This window comes from Macaca nemestrina, chromosome 5, assembly GCF_043159975.1.
Source record: "Macaca nemestrina isolate mMacNem1 chromosome 5, mMacNem.hap1, whole genome shotgun sequence".
Classification (NCBI taxonomy): domain Eukaryota; kingdom Metazoa; phylum Chordata; class Mammalia; order Primates; family Cercopithecidae; genus Macaca; species Macaca nemestrina.
The window spans coordinates 127,237,414-127,261,444 of NC_092129.1; the positions used below are offsets into that span (position 1 = coordinate 127,237,414).

Sequence of the window (24,031 nt, forward strand, 5' to 3'; positions counted from 1 at the left end):
ACAGGCTTGAGCCACCGCGCCCGGCCGTGAAGTCTCTTTTGCTTGAGGGTGCAGGTCAACTCAAACCTTATCCTGTGATGTCAGTGTCTAACTATTCATCTGCCAGCTCCATATTCTGCAAGAGGATATGCATTAAAATTTTTAGATCTTTTTTTTTTTTTTTTTTTTTTTTTTTTTTTTGAGACGGAGTCTCGCTCTGTCGCCCAGGCTGGAGAGCAGTGGCGCGATCTCGGCTCACTGCAAGCTCCGCCTCCCGGGTTCACGCCATTCTCCCGCCTCAGCCTCCCGAGAAGCTGGGACTACAGGAGCCCGCCACTACGCGCGGCTAGTTTTTTGTATTTTTTAGTAGAGACGGGGTTTCACCATGTTGGCCAGGATGGTCTCAATCTCATGACCTCGTGATCCACCCGCCTCGGCCTCCCAAAGTGCTGGGATTACAGGCTTGAGCCACCGCGCCCGGCCTAAATTTTTAGATCTTTTTATAACCCAAAACTATGTTTTGAAGTTAAAAAGAAACTCCCTGGGGTGAAAGAAGAAATTATAGCCTAGCTTGTGAAGAAGATATGACTTTTTTGATACTCTTGCCTCTAAGCATATGATGCCAATCAGAATTATTAATGTATTTAATTTGCTTTTTACATTAGCATTTTTTCCATATAAACATTTCTAGCAAGTAACTATCTGTGCCTCCCGTATTCACTTATGGCATTATTGAACCAGGTTTTGAATATGAGCTCTCATTTATCCTATGTTGAAGTGAGTGCCCCTCTGTTGCCCCTCAAAGGTTCAAACTGAGGTTGACATTGCCAAGTGGAACAGGATGGGTGGAGTTGATGTTGTCAGCACTGGAAGTGGATAAAATTGTTGGCAGGTTCCAAAATGGGATAATGTCTCCAAAGTGTTTTGAGCTCCTTGCTGAAAGAACTTGAATAATTTCCAGGTATTATTTTGATTGTGGCAAGAACTGTGTAAGGTAATCTGCTCTACTATCAACAATGATTCCTTTCATTGCAAATTTTAAACAAGCAGTTATATTTTACAATGATAAATGGAACAATTTAAGCTACCCTTTTTGCAAAATACCAGAAAAAAAAGTCCCATGTCTTCAAGTTAGCCTTGCAAAAAGGGAAGCGACAAACATTGATGAAGTATTAACTCTTCATTGAACACGGTGCTAAATGCTTTGTATACACATTCTCATTTAATCCTTAAAACAGACTTGTGGGCTAAGTGCTATTATGATTCCCACTTTTAACAGAGGAGAGTGAGGAAGACTAAATTATTTTCTTGTGTTTTTTCATCAGTGCATGGTAGAGTCAGGTTGTTTGTCTCTAGAGTTTTTCATCACCACCCTGGATGCCCTGCTATACCATCATGTTTTGTTTTCTTTTTCTTTTGAGATGGAGTCTCCCTCTGTCACCCAGGCTGGAGTGTGGTGGCCTGATTTAGACTCACCACAACTTCCGCCTCCTGGGTTCAAGCGATTCTCCTGCCTCAGCCTCCCGAGTAGCTGGGATTATAGGCATGCACCACCACACTCGGCTAATTACATATATATATGTGCGTGTGAGTGTGTATATATGTATATATGTGTATATGCACACACACACATATGTGTATATATACACACACACATATATATACATATACACATATATATGTGTATATATAAAGAGAGAGACAGAGAGACACAGAAAGAAAGAGACAGAAAGAGAGATGGAGTTTTGCTCTTGTTGTCCAGGCTGGAGTGCAATGGCGCGATCTCGGCTCACTGAAACCTCCTCCTCCCAGATTCAATTGATTCTCCTGCCTAAGCCTCCTGAGTAGCTGGGATTACAGAGATGCACCACCACGACCGGCTAATTTTTTGTATTTTTAGTAGAAATGGGGTTTCACTGTGTTAACCAGGCTGGTCTCGAACTCTTGACCTCAGGTGATCTGCCCGCCTTGGCCTCCCAAATTGTTGGGATTACAGGTGTGAGCCACCACACCCAGCCCGTAACATCATTTTTCAAACCTATCTAAGATTTGCTTCAGTAGAGCTATTGGAAACAAAGCTGCTAAATAAACTAACGCTTTATTTTAGGAATATTTTAACTAAGGTATCTCCTTCAAAATTAATCTCTGTATCCAAATAGGCTTTCTTTGACCAAGTTCTAGCACAGGGTCTTACACATGTTAAATGTCCAGTCAGTAGTAAGTGGATGAATAAATGAACAAAAATAATTTTCTGCACCTATTATTTGTATAATGGTCATCACATATATACATATAGCACTGTGTATGACTTTGCCACAACTCTTTTTAGCTATTGTAACCTCCCTTTTTTATAGATGAATAAATGAAGTACAGAGTGGTAATAGAATTTTTCATTATACCAGGGATGGAAAATTGATTTTTTTCTTGCAGAATAGAGTCAATCATTGGTGGTAGATACCTGAATTTAGGTAGTAGTTTCGACCTGGATAGCAGATACTGGAGTAGTTAGTTCTACTGAGAAGGCCTAGAAGATGCACCTGTACTCATTGTGAAAAACTGCCATATTGAATTACTCTTGTCTGCTCTGAGTCTGAAATGGAGGACTGGTAGCATTCATGTTTAGGATTTTAAATCTCTACACTACATGTATATGCCCTACAGAGATAGATCACTATAGGTTTGTCTATTTGGCACTTTAGATTCTGTAATGAGTATTCAGCAATCATTTTTCTTCTGTGTGTGTTTTTGGATCCCTGCATTTTTTAAAAGGCCCCTTAAATTACTTTTATGATTTATTAATTCATTTTAATTGAGTTTCCTTTCATATAGTTAGAACTTTGATTAACTAGTCTTGATAGAGTGGATCAATGTGATGTTCTGCAGAATGTCCAGCTATTTCAGGTCCCTTTGAAATATGACAGACAATAGGTGAGTGAATAGAGCAATGAGAGAATTCTATAAAATCCATTGTTTTCTCTCCCAAGCAAATTGGAATTTTAATGCTGTTTTTTCTTTCAGGTATAGAAAAGAAAGCATTCATCCACTGGAGGCTGCATATAATTTAAATAAGGCAGTGTTAATTTGCTTTTGCAAAAATACCGCAACTGTCACAGAAGCTATAATTGGGGTTTACTTTATGGTAGCTTAGTGTCATCCCCTAAAATCATAACATCTTTCTGGTTTGGGTAGAGGCTGTACTGGTGATTAGAGGGGGTTCATGATGAGGCCATCACCCCTATATCTTTTACTTTCTTAGGATGCTTGAGGATGGTAATAATCTCTGCTGTTTCTCCTAATATGCTTTCTTCTTCTCCTCCCCCTACTTCCCCTTCCTTTTCTTTTTCTTTTTTTATTATTTCATCTGAAAGAGAGGAGGGAGAGATTTCAGAAGCTCCTACTTGCCCTTCATTGTTACAGTAGCTCCTACATTACAAGTCAAGGAACCAATAAGCAGTAAGGGCTGTTCCTAATACTAAATATGTTGTTTCCAATTATATACTCAGGGACTGAGAAATAACCACAGGGAATAAGGACCCAGGACTCCACTTATTATGTGGCCCTTGTATTTCTCATTTTAACAAGGGGGATATAATGATACTTTGGGTCTCCAAGTATCATTGTCAAATTGAACCTTGTATCCAAGAATCTGAAATTTTTGGTATTCTTCTTTACCCAGTGTAAATTTACTCAAATGAATGGCTATAGATCTCTTTGGGGAAAGATTATATGAATTACTTTATATAGTTCTCTTAGTATTACAAGGTCCTCATCATAAACATCTGGCTGCTTCTTCAGTCATGTTGTGTGTTTTTTTTTTTTTTTCATCTGAAAATTGGCTAAGATATATAGACTAGGCAAGGGATCCTGACTTTTACATTGAAGTAGCTAACCAAAACTAATTGATGAACTATATCCTTCATTAATTTGTATTGTATAGGTCAGGATGGCTTAACCTTAACACTATGGATTTTGGATGTCTTCTTTGTTGTGGAGTCCTGTCTTGTGCATTGTAAGATTTTTACCCTACTAGATGCCAGCAGTGCCCAGCAATTTTGACCACCAACAATTTCTCCAGACATTGCCAGATGTCCCTTGGGGTGCAAAATTGTCCTGAATGAGAACTAGCAAATATTTTAACAATTAGACTGCTGCTGGTTACCAGGGAGTAGCAATATCCCACCTACTTTGAAGAATATGAACTAACTGAAAATTAACCAGCAACTGATGTAGCTCCCAAATCCCATTTTAGAGACCACTTCCTCAGCTCACTCCTGGCACTAATTTTCTTAGGTCTGGTTCCCTGGGAACAGTCTCCTGGACAAGGATTTGTTTGCAGAATGTTATTGCCTTTGGATTCAATAACTGTGGGGAAGTAAAGGATATAAAACTAGGTGGAAGAAGAAGTTGAACTATGATGTAGTCACAACAGAGGCTTCAGTCAGTTACACAGGGATCCCAGGAGCTGGTATGGCCCTTCCAGTTAGGATGGGCACATGACCTTGAATAAAGTGGCGCTGTAGCTGAGGGCAGTTACAGAAAAGGGGCTCAGTGAAATGCCATCAGCTGCCAAAACTTTAGTTTCTGAAAATTCCTCTGTCCTAGGCATACCTGAGCAGCATGTCACAACATCCACTATAGTCTATTAATCATATAAATAAAAATGTCCAAAGGTATAGATTTCACCTAACTTCACTAGGATATGGTAACATTTCTCTCAACCCCTTCTGCCACCTTTATCACTCAATAATTTGGCTCCAACAAATATAAAACACTGTTTACATATCAGGAAGTATAAGGGAATAAAGATTGTTGGTTTCTGAGAATTTTTGTTGTGTGTCCGTAATCATGCAAATGCTCATTTTTGTTTTTGCCAATCTGAAAGGAAACATTACATAAAGCTGTATTTTGATGAAAGCTTCATTAATATCTGAAAAATTTTATTTGAAGTTTGAATGGATTTGGGTTGATGACTGTGTGGATGACTGCTTAATAGAGTGCATTACAAAGTCAAAAACTTTTAACACGTCACTGATGTGATTTCCCAACTTGTCATTATTATATAACCAACATGGCGTAACCAAAAATTATGTAAAGAAATTTAATTGCTTTTTGTAAATAATAATAACAGCCCCAATTTAAATAACTATTTAGAATGATGAATTATGTCTTCATAGCCAAATATTAAACCAACTGTCCTCAGCTAACACTGCTGTACCATCTTAGGAGTTTGAACTTGAAAACTCTGACAATTTATGCATTTTAATAGTTTCCTTCAACTTTGTGGCTATCAGGACATGCTGCTGGTATAACCGGCTTAATATGAATAGTTTTTTTTTTCTATTATAAACTACTATTTTCAGAAATGTATCATCCCAGAAAATATTACCATGAGGAAACTTGGCATATCACAATTTTAGCCCAGAAAATTAAGCTTTACCAAATACACACAGACATACAGACACACATACACACACACACACACACACACACACACACCCACACACACACCTGTATTTGCAAAAGGCAAAAACAATTTTAGTAGTTTTCAAAATAAATATTGGGACTGACTACAAGATGGGAGAATGTGAGATCAAACAAATTTTGTTGGTAAGACACTAAGGAGAGGAAATTTTCTATATAAAATATTTGAAGTCAAATATTTCCTTTTGATTTTCAAAGTAACACGTTTATTACTATCTAAACCTTCAATGTAGCAATAATGATTGTAATTGTAATGAAATATCTATAGGTCATGTTGGCTATTTTTCAGTTTATTTTATTTCAATGTTAAGCTGCCATGAATACAATAATAAATAATTTTATTTATTAAAACTAAATAATGTAAATAACAGCCACCATTTAAAGAAGCATTATTATGTTCACAGCATCTCATGCTCTGTCAATTCATAGAAGTTTTTCTGTTTTGAATTATTTTAATGCTTTATTAAATTCCTGCATTAAAATTCCTATTCTTGATTTCTTTGATTTTTTCTTTTTACATGTACTTTGTCTCATTTTTGTTTTTTCTATTATTTTATTACTATCCATGTTTTATAAACTTAATATTCTCCATTTTCTCTATTATTTAATATTCTCTAATCCACTTAATATCATCTATTTTAATCTACGTATATTTTCTATTTTCATCTTTCATAGTTTGTTTTTTTAATAATATAGTTGTTTTATATTAAAACAATAATTAATTGATGAATATTAAACACCTGCATGCATTTATTGCTCAAGCTACTTTTTAAAAAATGGAATTTATTTAACTAGTAAGTGAACAGATATGGTAAATATGCGAAAAACCTCATTTTAAAAATTTGAATAAACAATTTTAGATGATCTTGTCCATCTTTCTACTACATTTCAGTCTGTCATATGTGGCAAATGCCCCTTGTATAATTTTCTTTTGCTTTTTTGTAACTACTCTTGATTGATTCAAGTGTTCATGAAATGTATATATTTCCAGAAGAAATTTGTATTTAGTTGTGCTGTATGTCTACACTGATACTCTGCACTGATTTTCCATTGAGTGCCAAGAGCTAATATTAGTATACATATACAGAGAGGGCTTTTGTCATTTCTAGAGCTTGTTTTTAATCTCTTCTAAAGCTTTTTACTGAAGACTGTTGAAAACCAAGTACAGCACAACTCTCCACTTCTCTTCTGGCTGTCCAAATACTGCTAAACAGTAAGCAGATACCTTCCTTTACTTTTTGATTTAGCAAATTAAAACATGTTGTTGATTGAGTCTTAGATGACATAATAGTACATTACAAACTTATTTTCATATGGTTACAAATAAATTCTTATTAAACTGCCAAAATTGCCTGTGAATCAACAATGGCACATAGGTATTCTGAAAGAACGGTTTCACTGTCAGCTTTGTTGAGTCAGCCTTCCATTCTAGAGAGATAACCAGGAAGAGAAATGTCTTTTGATTGCTCTGGAGGACCCAGGTTTCTATGGATATCTGCTATATAACTGATAATAGTTTGTGTTTCTCATTATATTTGATTAAGAAGCAACAAATAGCAGAATGTGGAGAGTTTAACATTACTACAAAATGCACCATGTGCATATTTCAAATGAGACAACAAAAATAGATTCTCTTGGAAAAGCCGATCTCTAATGCCCCCTTAGAAAGCCTAATTTAATTTTGAAAGAAAGTCACACAATTTCCAGATTCAGCCCTCTCATCTGTGTAATGGGGACATTTGATTGGAACATCATAGCAGTTCTTGGGAATACTGGCTATGAAACAGAATATTTCAATATTCATAAAGACCTTATTTACACAAAATAATACTCCTCAAGAAATGAAGTGCATGAAACATAAGCAAATCTGTCCAGAAATTTCTACTATAGATGATGTTATTTTCCTAGGGAAAAAAGCAGTCCTTTCAGGGTGACTAATAAGCAATCATATCTATCACCATTAGAAGGGTTGATTGTATATATAGAAGTCATCCATTATTACTGCTGAGAAATGTGTATGTTACACACACAAGCCTACACACACTGTCATACACCCACACACACTCTAAAGATTTCAGAGAAATCTCCATCAAAATATGCCTTCCATTTAATTTTATGTAAGATTGAAAAATGTGAGTGAAGCACATTACTTATGTTCTGTATAAAAGAATGATTCATTATTATTTTCTTCAACCATAACTCAATAGTTGGTGAAGTATTTAATCTTAACCTAAAGAAAACTAGAATAAGAGCCAGGGAGCTTAGCTGGGTAAACTTAGGAAGTCATTTAATCTCTCTTTCAGGTCTGCCTACCTCACAGAGTTGCTTCACAGATGAAACATTGATAGAAAAGTTCTTTGGAAAAGTAAAGTAACATAAATTCAAGATAGTGTTTCTTTTGTTGTTACTCCATGAAAGTGAACCATTAGAAATCTGATGCCAAACGTAGGCATACACTCAGCCATAAAACATAGCCTTTTGAAACATTCACTCTGGATAAAACATCTTTTGTTTTTTTGCTAGTATCATATACTATACTGCACATTAAACAGGATACACTGAGCTCTGTAACGTAGGATGTTAAATGCTATAAAAATAAATTTTAGACTATTGGCCTGTTTAAGGAGTACATTTCTAACTTCTCCAGACTACATTAAAACACAACACAATTCCTTGTAACTTACAAGTGATTGGTTAATTTTCATATATTCAGTGTGTAAGAAAAGTGTCCCTTCCCATCCCTGCCTCACTGTTGCTTCCAGATCTCTATAGCACTAAACTGTAAGCTAGTCATGGGCAGGAGTTTTTGTTGAATGATTCACCTCCTATACCCAATAACTATAATAATGTTACTTAGCATGTGTTAGCTAAAAGAAAGGTCAATTTTACTTGTCTAAATTTTAGGTGTGAGTTTATTCATTCATTTAGTCATTCATTTAATAAACATAAACCAAGTGCCTATTATGTATCCATTTTGATAACTCTGAGGGTTTTAAAAAAGGAGAAACAGGCAAGCAAATAAGTTCTCATAGATATGCTTTAAAATAGCCTTCTACAAAATGTTATGAAAATATAGAAATAAAATAACTTAATTCCATCTGGGGAAGCCAGAAGTCTCTTGAGTAGATGACAAATTGAATCTCGGATAATCAATAAGAATTTTGTTGAAGAAAATAATTGGGTATTAATGGAGGTAATAATATTATTGAGAAACAATTTTTATGGAACCCTGGCATATCTGCATGTTTTATTAGCAAGGCACTGATTGCCTTTCTTTGAGAATATGTTTTCAAGAATGTTTGTCTAGCAAACAGCCATAGAAAGAGAAATAGTATCTCCCTCTAAGGTAAAGGGCGTGTATGTCTACAGCCCATTATGAAATTCTGAGGTTCCCCAAGTGCAGCTCCTGCAGTGTGACCCACTGCATGTGCTGGTGTTACCTGGTCCTCCTCTAGTTTCTCGTTTTTAAATGGGTTGTCTTTCATACGTGTTGACTATGTGTGATTTGAGAGCCCTCTCTTAGTGATCTTTAGTCTCTTCCTAAGCATTACTATCTCTGTATTGACTTTTTTTTTTCTAATGAGCTTAGATATGCACAAACAATGCCTAGTAGGCAAATCCAACTAAATGTTATACAAGCATGTAGAATTCAATAATTCAAAAATAAGCTAATTATCTCCCCACCAGAACATACCTCTCCCCAGATATTCCCCACTACATGCTGGTCCTTACCTTCTTCTTATATATAATTGGACTGTTTATTACTGGTTCTACTTTGGCATATCCCAGCCCCAGCCCAATGCATGACATATGGACTGTGCTCAATAATTACTTGTTGATCACATTGGATGATTTCTTCTGTCACTCTGTCACTGGCTTAATTCAGATAGTCTCAAAAGATTAAATAGTAACATTAGATTCAAAAACAATATCAAGTGAACACATATTCTGCTTTGATTGAAATGGCCATAATTGTTAATGATCTGTAATTTAATTTATTCAGATTACTTGTTAATAATGCCAGCTACACACATTGATGCAAAGAAAGGTCTTCAGTTCTTCAACTGTATTTAGGAGGCATATGGTTAGTACCTTAAAAAACATTAAGTACCTTTTTTTTTCTTTTTTTGGCAAATATTGTCATTGAGGAAAAGAGAACTCTTCTTCCATATATGTGCCAAGCTAACTGTTGTTGAAATGCAGTTTCAAGAAACAATCAGTGCTAATAAGACCATATGGCTTAAGATTGCCTAGTTTTGTTTTTGTTTCATTCCTGCCAACTGAAGACTAGAAATAAGAAGAAGGAGGAGTGAGCTTTTCTTAGTCACCTTCCCATGTCATACCTTTTATTTATTGTTCAGTTGAAATTATAGACACTTTGTAAATTAGGCATGATTTCATTTTGTCATCCAAATGGAGTCTAAAGCTGAGGAACCCCAGGCCTTCCTCTCATCCCTCCACTCTCTCAAGTTAACTTCATGCATCACAACCTGCACAGAAAATGCAGAAAAGAAAATTCTTTTTCTTCTAGATTGCTTTTTTTGCTTATTGAATTGACTAATTTCATGGAAATTGTGGAGAGTGGTCTGTAAACATTGTAAAGGGGACCATTTAGATTCTCTTGCTGAGAACTCAGAATGCTGATAAAACCTGTAACAGCTCTGGGCCCTAAAAATGGCCTTTTAATATTTTTTGTTCCAGAGACTTGAATTTGGTTCTGCATTCAAAACAGCCACCTTGCCCATATATGCTGTAATTTTTACAAGGACAGAGTGTGACAATATAAACTGATTGGCTTGGATTCATCATTCCTGATAAAAGACAAAAACAAGCAAACAAAAACCTCTGAAGTACAGATTCTGTGGTTCCTGGCTGATTCTGTCAACTATCCACTTAAAGAACTTGATGATGGGTTACCCAAACTTAACTTGGCTCAGAGGTACCAAGAGATTATGTTGGTACAGTCTGAAAAGATGGAGTATGCTTCTGACTTTAACTGCAATATACAATTTCAAAGGCTCTTTCATTTTCCCCCTGTTTTAAATAACAGCCTTCTAAATGGGCATATTTAGAAGGCAAATATATCTTCTAAACTAGATCCATAGTACCTAGTGTAGGGGCAGAGGTTTCAGAAACCAGACCATTTACCATCTCAGATTTTAGCAAAAGGTAGAACAAGGGGTTGCTACATTTGGCTGGAGCTAGGCTGCTCCCAGTGGGTTATTGTGGTATAGGTTCCACTAGGGGTGGGTCTGTCTTTCAGGGAGCAACACTTAGGTGGTAACTGTGCTGTGTGACCTAGAGAAAAAGTAAGCAGCACATTGTCTTTTCTAGCCTCAGTTTTCTGGGCCCAATTCCCAAAATCAAATTCATGTTCAAGTTCAAAGTATAGAGGGTGGCATCCTGTATACCTCTTCATGGAAGTAGAAGTAGTCTTTTAACTTAAAGAGGTATTTATTTATTTATTTATTTATTTAGACAGGGTCTTATTGTGTCACCCAGGCTGGAATGCAGTGGCACAATCACTGCTCACTGCAGCCTTGATCTCTTGGACTCAAGTAATCTTCCCACCTCAGACTCTCAAGTAGAGTAGCTGGGACTACAGGATACACCACCACCATGCCTGGCTAATTTTTGTATTTTTTTTTTTTTTAAAGAGAGATGAGATTTGACTATATTGCCCAGGCTGGTCTCAAACTCCTGGGCTCAAGCAATCCATATGCCTTGGCCTTCCAAAATGCTGGGATTACAGGCGTGAGCCACTACCCCCAGCTTAAGATGTAATTAAGAGAAATTAAGATGTAAATATCTATCTATCTATCTATCTAAATCTATCTTTCTATGTGTGTGTGTGTGTGTGTATATATATATATATATATATATATATAAATTTTTTTTTTTTTTTTTGAGACGGAGTTTCACACTTTTGCCTGGGCTAGAGTGCAATGGCGCAACCTCAGTTCACTGCAACCTCTGCCTCCTGGGTTCAAGTGACTCTTCTGCCTCAGTCTCCCAAATAGCTGGGATTATAGGTGCCTGCCACCTTCCCCAGTTAATTTATTGTATTTTTAGTAGAGACAGGGTTACACTATGTTGGCCAGGCTGGTCTCAAACTCCTGACCTCATGATCTGCCCACCTCAGTCTCCCAATGTGCTGGGATTACAGGCGTGAGCCACCATGCCTGGCCAAGATGTAATTTTTAAATGAACTCTAACAGTAGTTAGTTTATCGTCATACACAGACTCACCCAACAGATTTGCTCTTTAGGTCCTGAGTAAATCAATTATTCTTCAATTGTATTTTATAAATTAATCTTTTGAATTTTAATCATAACTAGACTAAATATCATTTGGTTATAAGGAAAAAATACTTCATGTTGCCAGTAATATAAATAGTGCATTTTCATATCATTTTATTGATTTTTCACTATTTTAATTCTCTAGGGTAAGAGTATAACAAAGTGCAGTTGTTTAACTTTTCAAATAAGCAAGTGTAGCAATCTAAAAGTTATGTTTTCTTGTTCTTACGTTTTGCATTTCAGGAAACATCCCAGTTATCTGGACTCCCTGAGTTTGTTAAAATAGTAGAAGTTGGGCCTAGGGATGGATTGCAGAATGAAAAGGTAGTTTTATATCATTTACTTCAAATGCTGTCTAAATATTAATAGATTTAAGATTGTAAAGATTTACGTGGATTTCACATGTTACACGATTATATATCTTTTCTCAATTGCTACTTGAATGTATAAATTACAAATAATACTCATTTTGACTTAGGAAGTAATTTTCTATTTGTGCTTCGGTAGACCCTATATAATTTACTTATAAAATATTTTTTGTTTTCATAGGTTATAGTTCCTACAGATATAAAAATTGAATTTATCAATCGACTTTCCCAAACTGGCTTGTCTGTAATAGAAGTGACTAGCTTTGTGTCTTCCAGATGGGTACCACAGGTATGTAAACCCACAATTTCTTAATTAGATCCTAATTCAACCTCACCAAAAATTATTTGGTAAATACTGTGATATTAACTTGATATCATTACTAATTTTTCATATTCTTACAAAATATTAGCTTGTGGACTGTTTTATGATTAAATAAAAACCCTTTGATGAAGTCCTAAAAGTTACTTAGAACTTTATACTAAGCCTGTGTGAGTATGGTTCAGTATAATGAATAGAGGACAAGGCTGTTAAATAGCATTTTAGGGGGTCTGCCCTCTCTTTATCATTTTATGACTGACTTTCTAAATAATCTGAACATCTCCAAATGCATTAGTCATTTTGTCTGTTAGAGGCAAATGATGATAAGTAGCCTGATAGCTTCCTTCTAGAATCCCATATTAAAGAGTGAGAAATGGAGACACGTACTCCTTTTACTTTGCTTTTTTTGACACTTGTATTTGCTAGAGGGATACATCATCAAATACATCATTGAAGATAAAGCAGAAAGTCATCTGGAATTTTGCCTTGAAAGATGACAAGATGAGAGAGCTTTTTCTAGGGTTTTCAGGCATATGGCAGCAGTCATCACTTCTGAGACTTGACTCTGATCTTTGAAAATCAGCACCAGTAAAACACTCTCTCTTCCTATTCCAGTGTCTGTTCTCAGTCCTTGGATCCCTTAATCTCTCCACAGCACTTGGTTTCACTGACTACTCCTGATATCATTTCCTTGGTTTCCATTATTCTCTATTCTAATGAATCAGTTATTTCCCCAATTGCTCTTTCTCTGTCATCTCTGACATCTTTCATGACCTCTTAGTTGAAGGTTCCCCTAAGATTCTGTTTTCAGTGCTTTTCTCTGCCTATCTTCTTTTCTTTGGCTCTCTTTCCAACACCAACAGTCACAAAATCAAATTTGTTGTCCATCCTGCTTTATGCCAGGAGTGCAACTCTTTCCTTCAAAATCCTGGATTTTAAGAGCTGACTTTGTATCCTGTTACTGTCGTATTCAGTTAGGGATACTGTAACAGAATAGCATAGACTGTGTGACTTAAACAGCAGGAGAATTATTTCTCACAGTTATGGAGGCTGGGAAGTCCAACATTTAGGTGCTGGCAGATCCGGTGTCTGGTAAACACCTACTTCCTTATTTTCAGATGGCCATCTTCTCATTCTATCTTCATATGGTGGAGAGCAGAGACAGGGAGCACACCCATGTCTCTCCTTATCATGTTACTAATGCCATTTATGAGGGCTCCACTCCCATCACCTAGTTATCTCCCAAAGACCCTTCCTTTTAATACCATCACATTACAGGTTAGGATTTCAACATAGGAATTTTGAGGAGGTGCAAACATTCAGTCCATAACAGTTACTGATGTATGAAATGTCTTCTTCTTCAATATGGCCTATACTTGTGTCTTCTTTTCAGTCCCATTGATATGTTGGTGATCCAGACCCTCATTAAATAATCATTGCAGTAGTCGCTTAAATGGTATTTATAAGCACTGTTTCTCCATTCGTTATACTTTCCTTGTAAAATAATCTTCCAGAATTATCAGCTTTCACAGTTCCTTCCTTCCTCCCTTCCTTCCTTCCTCCCTTCCTTCCTTCCTTCCTTCCTTCCTTCCTTCCTTCCTTCCTTCCTTCCTTCCTTCCTTTCTTCCTCCCTCCCTTCCTTTCCTCCTTCCTTTCCTCCTCCTCCGCCTCCTCCTTCTCCTTCTTTTTTCTTTCTTTTCTTCTTTCTTTCTTTCTTTCTTTCTTTCTTTCTTTCTTTCTTTCTTTCTTTCTTTCTTTCTTTCTTTCTTTCTTTCTTTCTTTCTTTCTTTCTTTCTTTTCTTTCTTTCACTTCTGGGTTGCAAGTGCAGGTTTGTTACTCAGGTAAACAAACATCTGTCATGGGATTTTGTTGTACAGATTATTTCATCACTTAGGTCTTAAGCCTAGTATCCTTTAGTTATTTTTCCTTATCCTCTCCTCCTCCCACCTTCAACTCTTCGATAGGCTCCAGTGTGTGTTGTTCCCCTCTATGTGTCCATGTGTCCTCATCATTTACCTCCCACTTGTATGTGAGAACATGCAGTATTTGGTTTTCTGTTCCTGTGTTAGTTAATGTGCTAGATAATATGTTTGATAACGGCCTCCAGCTTCATCCATATCCCTGCAAAGGACATGACCTCATTCTTTTTATGGCTGCACAGTATCCCACAGTATATATGTACTACGTTATCTTTATACAGTCTCCTATTTACGGGCATTTGGGCTGATTACACATCTTTACTATTGTGAATAGTGCTGCAATTAACATTTACATGCATGTGTCTTTATGATAGAATTATTTATATTCCTTTGGGTATATACCCAGTGATGGGATTGGTAGGTCAAATGACATTTCTGTCTTTAGGCCAAAAAGTCACATTCTAAGTTCTTTAATGAACTTAGAATTGACAAAGCCTGGAAATTTGATTGGGTATTCAAGACTGTCTATTCCTGGCCCATTTTTTTTTCCTTCTTAGCGTTAACTGTATTACTTTGTGGAAGCTACTGCTAAACTAAACTGTTTCTTGTCCTCTATTTACATGTCCTGCCTCTGTCCATATAGCACTTTACCTATACTTGCTTATGTATATCTGTATTTCTGCATTTCTCTGCAGTTGGAACTCAATTAGATAAAAAGGCTTAAAACATTAAAGGCTTTTTAATTGTATTACATTTGAAGTAACAGAAGCCACAATAGGATTAAGAGTAGTAGCAATATGTCACCTTTCACAGAGAGTTACTTTTATTTATCCTCAAAAGAAACTAATTTTCTCTATCCCATTGTCACTGTTTACTGTGTGTGTGTGTGTGTGTGTGTGTGTGTGTGTGTGTGTGTATTTTGTTTTGACTAGCCACTACCTATACCATAAATATTATAAAAGTAGTGATCATGTATCTTTTATCTTCTGCTTATCACTGTATACCTATTTCTTAGTACATGGTGAGTAAGTGCTCAATAAATAACTGTAAAATAAAAATAAATCAATCAGTCTGAGAGAACAATACCATATTACTTTCAATTCTCTGGTATGGGCAACTGATTCTGACTTTGTTCATGTGTTTGGTCCTGTATAATGAAGGTCACAAAATTATTTTTTAGGAAAACACTACTAGTTTGACTAGGCTAGTTATATTTCCTTGAAATTGTCAATTTGTAAAATGCTAGCTATTATTTCACTAGCCACCATTAATTTTAAGGGAGTTCTAGACATTTTTATTAAATTTATATCTTCATAAAGTTACTTCTGTCTTTAATACAGTCTTTGCTAATTTCACATATTTGATGATTGCTGGAGAGAAACTGAATAGGCTTGTATAACTTTAGAATTAGTGTTAGGAAAGAGAATAGATTTTGCTAATATTATTTGATGAATATTGACCAACCCAAGTTATATTTCAGGTACTAAATGTTGCTAGCCCTCTTCAAAATTCTTTTTTGTTTCCCCAGTGGTGTTATAAAGCTGCCTACAAAATAGTCTTTCCTATAGTAATGTTCATGGCCACATTCTAATATTATGCAAGAGTGGAAATTGATGATAGATTTTTTAAAACTGACTTAGGACATACCCAGTGAAATTTAGAAGGATAAGGTGGAAATCCTTTTCAGAAGGCTATACTTCTTGCATAGCTAGTTAAGAGAAAAGATGGACAGAAGAAAAAAAAAGGCAGTCCCTTTGTGAGAAGTAATTGGAAAATGCCTTCTGACCTCACATTAAGTAGATACATGTGATGGAACTATAAAATGCTATGATTTATTCTAGGTTTGTTCCCGAGTTGAATTTAGGGCTTAACCTACTGAAATTTAATGAACTCTTCCTAGGCTCAAAGTATTATTGAATAAGCGACTGAATTCCCCCACATAGCTTTTGAGTACAGCTGTGGTGACAGGAAGTGCTTCTAAAACTGTGTCCCTGTTCACATTCTGCCTTGAACTTGAATAAGTGACTTAACCTCTCTAAACCTTGGAAATCCCAGCAGCGATGCCTGCAATACCGGAATGTTGGAGATTTTAAGGCACGTAAATGGTCCCTGAGTGTGAATGCCCACAGTCCAGAGCACCTGACTCCTGACCAGTGCTCACTACTGTTATTTAAGGGAATGCCTGACTAGCAGACAAACTGACGGACAGTTCTTGGGGTTCATACAAGTTCATACAAGGGGTTCATACAAGTTCATACAAGGGGTTCATACAAGCCTTTTCTGATGACTAGCCTTTATTCTGAAGATTGAAGTGTGTGTATACTTATAATATTGAGTTGAGCCCAAGTTGAATAATTGAAGATATTTTGCCTTTCAAATACTAAAGACTATGTTATATATTCTACTTTAATACTCATCTAGTTATATACATTCCAATTTTTAAGTGGTTTAAATCAATCACATACTTGTAAAAGATCAATGTGCCTGAATCCAAGACGGAGATGAAATTTATCTTCCAAAGTTGTATCAGTCACTTACTATATAACACATTAAATGTTTGTCAAAGGCAAATATTGAGGATATTCTATTTTTGCAATTTGATTTAGATTTCAGGAAGCTTGTCTGAGCAGATCATTTTAAAATTTCTCTTTTGAATTTTTATATTACTCTCTTATTTTAGAAAAAAAATTTTGAGGTCAGACTTGTCTAACTTAACATCTGAGATTTTTGACAATAATTTTAGTACACCGGCTTACATATATATTGGTTGAAATAATTTCTACTTTTAAGGACAATGTGTGTGGATCTAAATTGGTATTCTATTAATTCTCTGCATCTTATATTTTTTTCCTCAAACGTAGGTCATGGGAATAGTCCTCTACTTTATGTTTAGATTGCTGCTTGATCACTTATTTCTTTTTTTAGGATTTTAAAGCCTTTTTACAGTTTCCCTCCTACTGTTTTGTTTGGCAAAGCCTTTCTAACTCAAACAGCTAAAATAAGAGTTCCACAGTAGCAGGGTGCCATATAAAACAGGATCCCACACCTATAACCTGAATGGCTAGAGATGATAAAATACCTGTCATTAAAAAATACATGTTCTTTACAACTTATCTGGAAAAAGCTTTCCTTAGAGTGACATGAAATATAAGAACATTTGAAATGAGTCCAGATAGCCCTTCACTCACATGGAATGAACAATAGCAGCAGAAAGAAAACATGTTTATAAAAATAGATGAAGTTTATTGCAACTTTGGAATGTGGCTGTTAGTAGTAAGCTATTTAAACTGTAAATACAATAATCTTTTAAAAAAGTGAACTAGAGTTTCACATTCATCTTCAATTTAGCCATTTGATTGTAAATATTTTATTCACAAGTGACTTAAATGGGTATCACTTATTTAAAAATAAAAATACATTAAGTATACATAACATTGTACATTTATGTATGCCATAGGCAAAGGCTTAGTTTAAAAATATTTGCTCCCTCATTAGCTATTTTTTAACTGTTGGAATAGATGGGTCACAAGTCTCAATACCAGGGAATAAAAACAGTTTTTCTTTATAAAAGTGGAAGGAAATGTATGTAAAAGACTAATAATTATTTTCAAGTCACTCTAAAACTCACAAATATGGCCTAAGCACAATATTAGCAAGACAGAACGAGTGAACTTACCCCTGCCCTCCTTTCGGTGTGTGATACAAGTAGTTCTTTATTAGCACTGAAGACACATTTACTGGATTGAAGTTTAAAATTCAGATTTACGTTGATGAGATGCAGGAGGCTATACTTTCTGCTACCGAGTCCTGTCCTGATGTCTCCTCCTAGCTCTTTTCTTTTTGAGGAAGGTGGGTGTGGAGAAGAGTCAAAGAAGGAGGTAATTTTGAGGAGGTGTATGTGAGGGTGCACGAAGGGGCTGAAAGAGAGAGAGTGAGAAAGAAAGGAGGCAGAGAGCCCCCAAATTGCTTGCTTATAAGGCACAGTTCATTCGGAAAAACTTTACATTTGGGGAAGTTTCCAGAGCAAGACTCATCCATTATTGCCCAGATGAGTTGGCCTCTGTCACCTTCCCAAAGAGGTTCCTGGTGAAATTTACCAGGACCACAATTCTTATACCCTGGTGCTATAGGCGTCCTTTACCCAGATAGGTGGAGGAGAGGAGAATGTAGATTGAAAGAGAGAGGGAGACTTAAACCAAATTCTCTCCAAATGAGCCTGACTTAAAATACTCAATTCTGTGCATAGAACACTATTTTCTCCTGCACACTAAGATGCTGGCATGCAGGTCAAAACCATATTATGACCCAGCTCTCACTTAATTGATGATCTACTCAGCAACTGTGGGTCTTCCACATGTTTTTATGACAGAAGTAGATCTATTTAATTATACAGTTATCCTTAGGAATCCACCGATTAAAATCACTGAAAATGTTTATTGGTGAAGTCTTCATATTCTTGTCTTTTCTCCTGAATTCATAGAGCAGGTATGCACACTAGTGTTGCTCCCTTGTAAGAGTTGTCATGGTTCATTTTCTGTTTCTAAATATATAAGGCTCGTTTTGTTTTTCAACTTATATAAACACATTGAATTTCCTATATAACAAATAATTGCTGTTTGTCCAATGTTTGGTCTCAGAGAAGGAATGAAGATACTTAGTTCTTTAGTAAATGATCTCAAATGGTCATTGAAGGTTACATGTAGGTAAAATTGTGCTCTGAGAGCTAGATCCACATAGATAAAATATGTTAGCACTTCAAGAAAATAGAAAACAAGCATACACTATTTGCCACCTCATTTTTTCCCGTACTTAAATGGCATGAACCATAGACTCTGCATTGCTTCAATCGGTCTAACGTGTTTTCACTCACTATGCAGCTTGTGGGAAATATTTCATTGTTTGTGCAAATGTATATATTCAAATATGTGTAATTGTCACATATCCTTGAATGCTAGTAAATTTGTGTTGGTTCTTCTGATTGCCTGCACACCAAATAATCTTAAAATTTAATGGCTTAAAACAATAACAACATTTGTTTTGCTTATGGTATTTGTGTATGAAGAATTCAGTAGTGACTCAATTGAGTATCTCTAGCTAGAGGTTTCTTAGGTACTAAGTGACATAGACAGTGGTCAGAGCTGGAACAGCAAGGGCAGGGGGCTGGGACAGCTGTAGGCTTGCTGTCCACCTCTCTCTTCCTGTGTTCTCAAAGCCTCTCCTTGTAGTCTTCTGCAGGGGCTAGTTTGGACTTTATCACAGCATAGCAGCTTTAACCTAACATAAATGGCTCAGAGCTCCAAAGATGAGTGTCTTAAGGGGTAGGCAAATGTGGTATGGCTTTTATAACCAAGCCTTGTAAATTTTATAGCATTACTTTTTCATAATCTATTAGTTGAAGTAGTTACAAAGCCTACAGAGTTTCAAAAGGAGGGGACAGACCTCACCTTTATACTGGGTCACAGCATTCTGGAAGAGCAAGTGGGAGTGGAAATATCACTGAGGCCTTATTCTAATCTGCCACTTTTATGTTTTTAAAACTGGCCTAATAATTAACTTAATTATATGTTTTTCTTACTAATAGTTAAATAATAAGTACAGTTGATAGCTAAACAAAAACCTCCCAAATTAAAAAAAATACCTATTTTAGTACTGTCATGGCTACCAATACATACCTCACTCCTATCCACTCCCTTTATAAAATTAATTTGTTTTGCTGTAAATGAGATTATGAGGTGTTGAAAACAGTGAGCATACACAACCACACAAATCACTGTCTTAATGTAGAATGAAATTATGTCCATGCCTTTCTGAAGCTGTGTTTTTTTATGTCCAGACCTGTTCATCAAAGTCCTAACTCTGTACTGACACCTTTTCAGAGTCTGTTTTAACTTCTATGACATGTCTGGCATACACACATCCTTCAGTTCTGTATGTTAAATTATTTATGAATAGCTATTTACTTTTGAAATAATACACACCAGGAGGATCTCTTTTCAGAGTAAAATATCAATGTACTTTAGAAATGAAAAGTAACAATTAGATTTTTGTTGCTCTTTAGTTTGCACAAATACCCTGAATTATTTTAACTTGTTGTGTTAAATGTTTCTCTAAATTTGCAAACTTTTGTCTTATTGAATGAAAAAATATAATAATAGCACATATTTTGGATACTAAAATAATAATGAATATTTTGAATACTATACTAGACACTCTTTATAATGTAGCAGTATATTTGATTTATGTTCTATACAAGTGTTACTTATGTAGTAGTGGTATTATTTACTCTATCTTTACAAATAGTGATGATATAAATTCCTGAATTCCTGTGGTCACGAGGTGGGGCTGCTAATCAATTTCTGTGTATTTAAGTAGGGATTAACTCAAAATGCAATACTTTAAAGCTGTTCCACTGTACAATTATGTCATTGCTACTGTTACCACATAGGGGAAACAATTGCCTAAAACATATTTGTAAATGTTTAAAACACCCTTTGTCTCACTCAGAAGAGAATATGGAAATGTAAACATTTTTTTCCTTGAGATGGTGGAAGGTTTTTTTTTGTTTTTTTTTTTTTGTTTTTTTTTGAGATGGAGTCTTGCTCTATTGCCCAGGCTAGAGTACAGTAGTGCGATCTCAGCTCACTGCAACCTCCAACTCCCGGGTTTAAGCGATTCTTCTGCCTCAGCCTCTCAAGTAGCTGGGATTACAGGCACCCGCCACTGCGACTGGCTAATTTTTGTATTTTTGTTAGAGATGAGGTTTCAGCATCTTGGCCAGGCTAGTCTCGAACTTCTGACCTCATAATCTACCCACCTTGGCCTCCCAAAGTGCTGGGATTATAGGCATGAATCACCATGCCCTGCCACTATTATTTTTTCTCTTTGAACTTTTTTAAAGGTTAATCTGCAATAAAATAGGTGAAAATATTTGTTGTTAACTTTGTTTGGTATTACCCAGCATTCAACAACTTCGATTCTAGCTGGGATGTAGTTCCACAGCTATATCCTAAGAAAAAGCAAAGCTTATAATGAAAGCAATCATGTCAGCAATTTTATTGTTTAATATTGTTATATTTTCAAGCAGAACATATAATTCAAGTTTTTGTGGTCTTTTTACCCCCACTAGTCTAAAAAATATTATACTGCAAGATTATTCAATAGGATGATAATTTCTTCAATTACACTTTGACTAACAAGTTGGGTTTTCTTTGTTCTTAGATTTATAAAAATAACCAAAACATAATATTAAAATAAAATACTCTACTTCAGAGGTCCCCAGCCTTTTTAGCACAAAGGACTGGTTTTGTGGAAGGCAATTTTTCCACAAATGGGAAGTGGGGATTAGTTTCCGGAGGATTCAAGTACATTACATTTACTATATCTTGTTTCTATTATTATTACATCATAATATATAATGAAATAATTATACGACTCACTATAATGTAGAATCAGTAGGCGCCCTGAGCTTGTTTTCCTGCAACTAGACAGTCCGATATGGGGCTGATGAAAGACAGTGACAGATCATCAGGCATTAGATTCTCATGAGTGAACAACCTAGATCCCTTGCATGCAGTTCACAATAGGGTTTGCACTGCTATGAAAATCTAATGCAGCTGCTGATCTGACCGGAGGTGGAGCTCAGGAGGTAATGGGAGTGATGGGGAATGGCTATAAATACAGATGAAACTTCACTTTCTCTCCTGCTGCTAACCTTCTGCTGTGTGGCCCCATTCCTAACCAGCCACAGACGAGTACCGGTCTGTGGACTGGGGGTTGGGTACCACTGCTTCACCTCATCTTTTATTCAGCTGTATTGAGTTCATCATGTTTGTCAATTTATAAATAAGTTTTTCCATGAGAAAGAGAAAAAAAACCTTTCAAAACTGTTTTGGTCACATTAAAATTTCACTTTTGTATCTGACTAAAAGTATCTTAAAATTTGGTCTTGTAGAACTATATGCATGCATTGACATTTGAAAGGTCTGTATGTAATTGTTTAAAACCCAAGCAGAGGTCCAGTTGGCTCAGGAAGACTTGATTCTGACTCTTTAGTGGTTTTTTTGTTTGTTTGTTTGTTTGTTTGTTTTGCATTACTCTGATTAGCCTGTTGATAAACAGTTTTGATATTATTTTAGTGCAAACTCATTTCATTGATATGACTCCTAAGCCACTTAACTGCAATCCACTTTGGGAAATGCAGAGTATGCCCTAGGGACTAGACTAGAGGGAATGAAAGTATTTAGTAATACTTATTTCCATCATGCCATAGTACAACTTGCTCACTTGGAGATTCACATCCATTACTCAAAACCTGGTTTAAACTTTAAAGCATTAAGATGTTAAGCATGGTCCGGATAGCCCAGTTTGAATATGTTCTAGGAGTACTTATTTTGAAGAATACATTATCCATGTATCCTTTAGCACTTAAAATGAAACATATCATAGCAGTTATTTTTAAATGATTAAGATAATGAGTTTTAAAGACATATGTTTTGGCTGGTGTTCATAAAGAGTTGTCATTTGAATAAGTTTTTAAAATAAAAATAAAGTGACTTTTCTAATTTTTGGATACACACATATTGATCTAATATTATCTGATGATTAAATTGCTGGAAAGTTCTCTAGAACTAAGTTCTATGTAGTAAACGTAGAGACTTAGAAAGATAAACATGAATGCCAAAAGTAATATTGTATCCCGAATATCACATTAGACAATGGATTTTACATGTAAAAACCTACACATTAGCAAAACGTATATATGCAAATGTTTCACTTGTTTTACATTTGATAAAAGAAAAAGAATATATGTTTTTTATTTAGTGTATGCTTGTAAATCAAAACCATATTTCATAAAATATTTGATTTTATTTTGCTTTTAAAAATTTTATCCAAACTTATCTTGAACATTTGACCTATCATTTGACACTGATCGGAATTATAATTTTTAGAATAGTAGAATATTTTGTAACATCTATGGATATTGGGTATTTTCTTTGTTAATATATAAGATATATTTTGAAGAATGCTATTTATTTTATAAATGTCTTGGACAAATTTAAATTTGTCATTGCAAAAGCTTATAGGTTATAATTAAGAACTTTGAAATATCAACTTGTTGAAGCAAATTCATGCTAATAACCTTATAGCACTAATACTACTTACTTCAGACCTTCTTATACTGCTATAATGTGTAATCTATTTATAAATTTAACACTATTATTAGTCAAGGTGGATGCATCTTATCTTATACTGAATTCTGCTTATAATACGTAGTAAGAAATACATTTCTGAGCAGCCCAAATATAGTCATCCGTGCCCCCCGCCGACCCCCCGCCAGATCCTCCAGATTTCAGGTTTCCTGAGGTTTTTATCACTTTTTCTGTCTGTTTAACCCATGCTTTCTGGTGGAGCAATACAAAATCTGAGACCTGACTCTTACTCACTTGTGATATGATTTGGCAAAGCATTTTCATCTCTCTATGCCTTGGATTGTTTCCATTTATTCACTCACCCATTTATTGCTTTTATTATGTCTCTATTCAAAACTGCATTGAGTTCTTTGTGTTGGACCCAAATGTTGAATAATAAGTAGTTGCTATCAATAACCATAATATATATCTAATAAGGTAAGTGTAAAGTTAAAATAGATAATTGGAACAAAATTA

General features: G+C 35.4%; 1 protein-coding gene across 3 annotated transcripts in view; it reads left to right on the forward strand.

Annotated features, from left to right (window-relative positions):
* LOC105479546 (3-hydroxy-3-methylglutaryl-CoA lyase like 1) overlaps positions 1-24,031 on the forward strand; it is a 159,392-nt gene that overhangs the window by 22,180 nt on the left and 113,181 nt on the right. The window contains exons 1-4 of one of the 3 annotated variants that reach the window (XM_011737550.3): positions 6,575-6,673; positions 10,162-10,399; positions 12,003-12,083; positions 12,309-12,416. Coding sequence is in view for 1 of the 3 variants with exons in the window: in XM_011737548.2 (XP_011735850.2) it covers positions 12,003-12,083; positions 12,309-12,416 (189 nt within the window). In the remaining 2 variants the exon portion in view is untranslated. Of the gene's footprint in view, positions 1-6,573; positions 6,674-10,161; positions 10,400-12,002; positions 12,084-12,308; positions 12,417-24,031 lie in introns of those variants that run through there. The other 2 variants (XM_011737549.3, XM_011737548.2) reach the window with 2 other exon arrangements.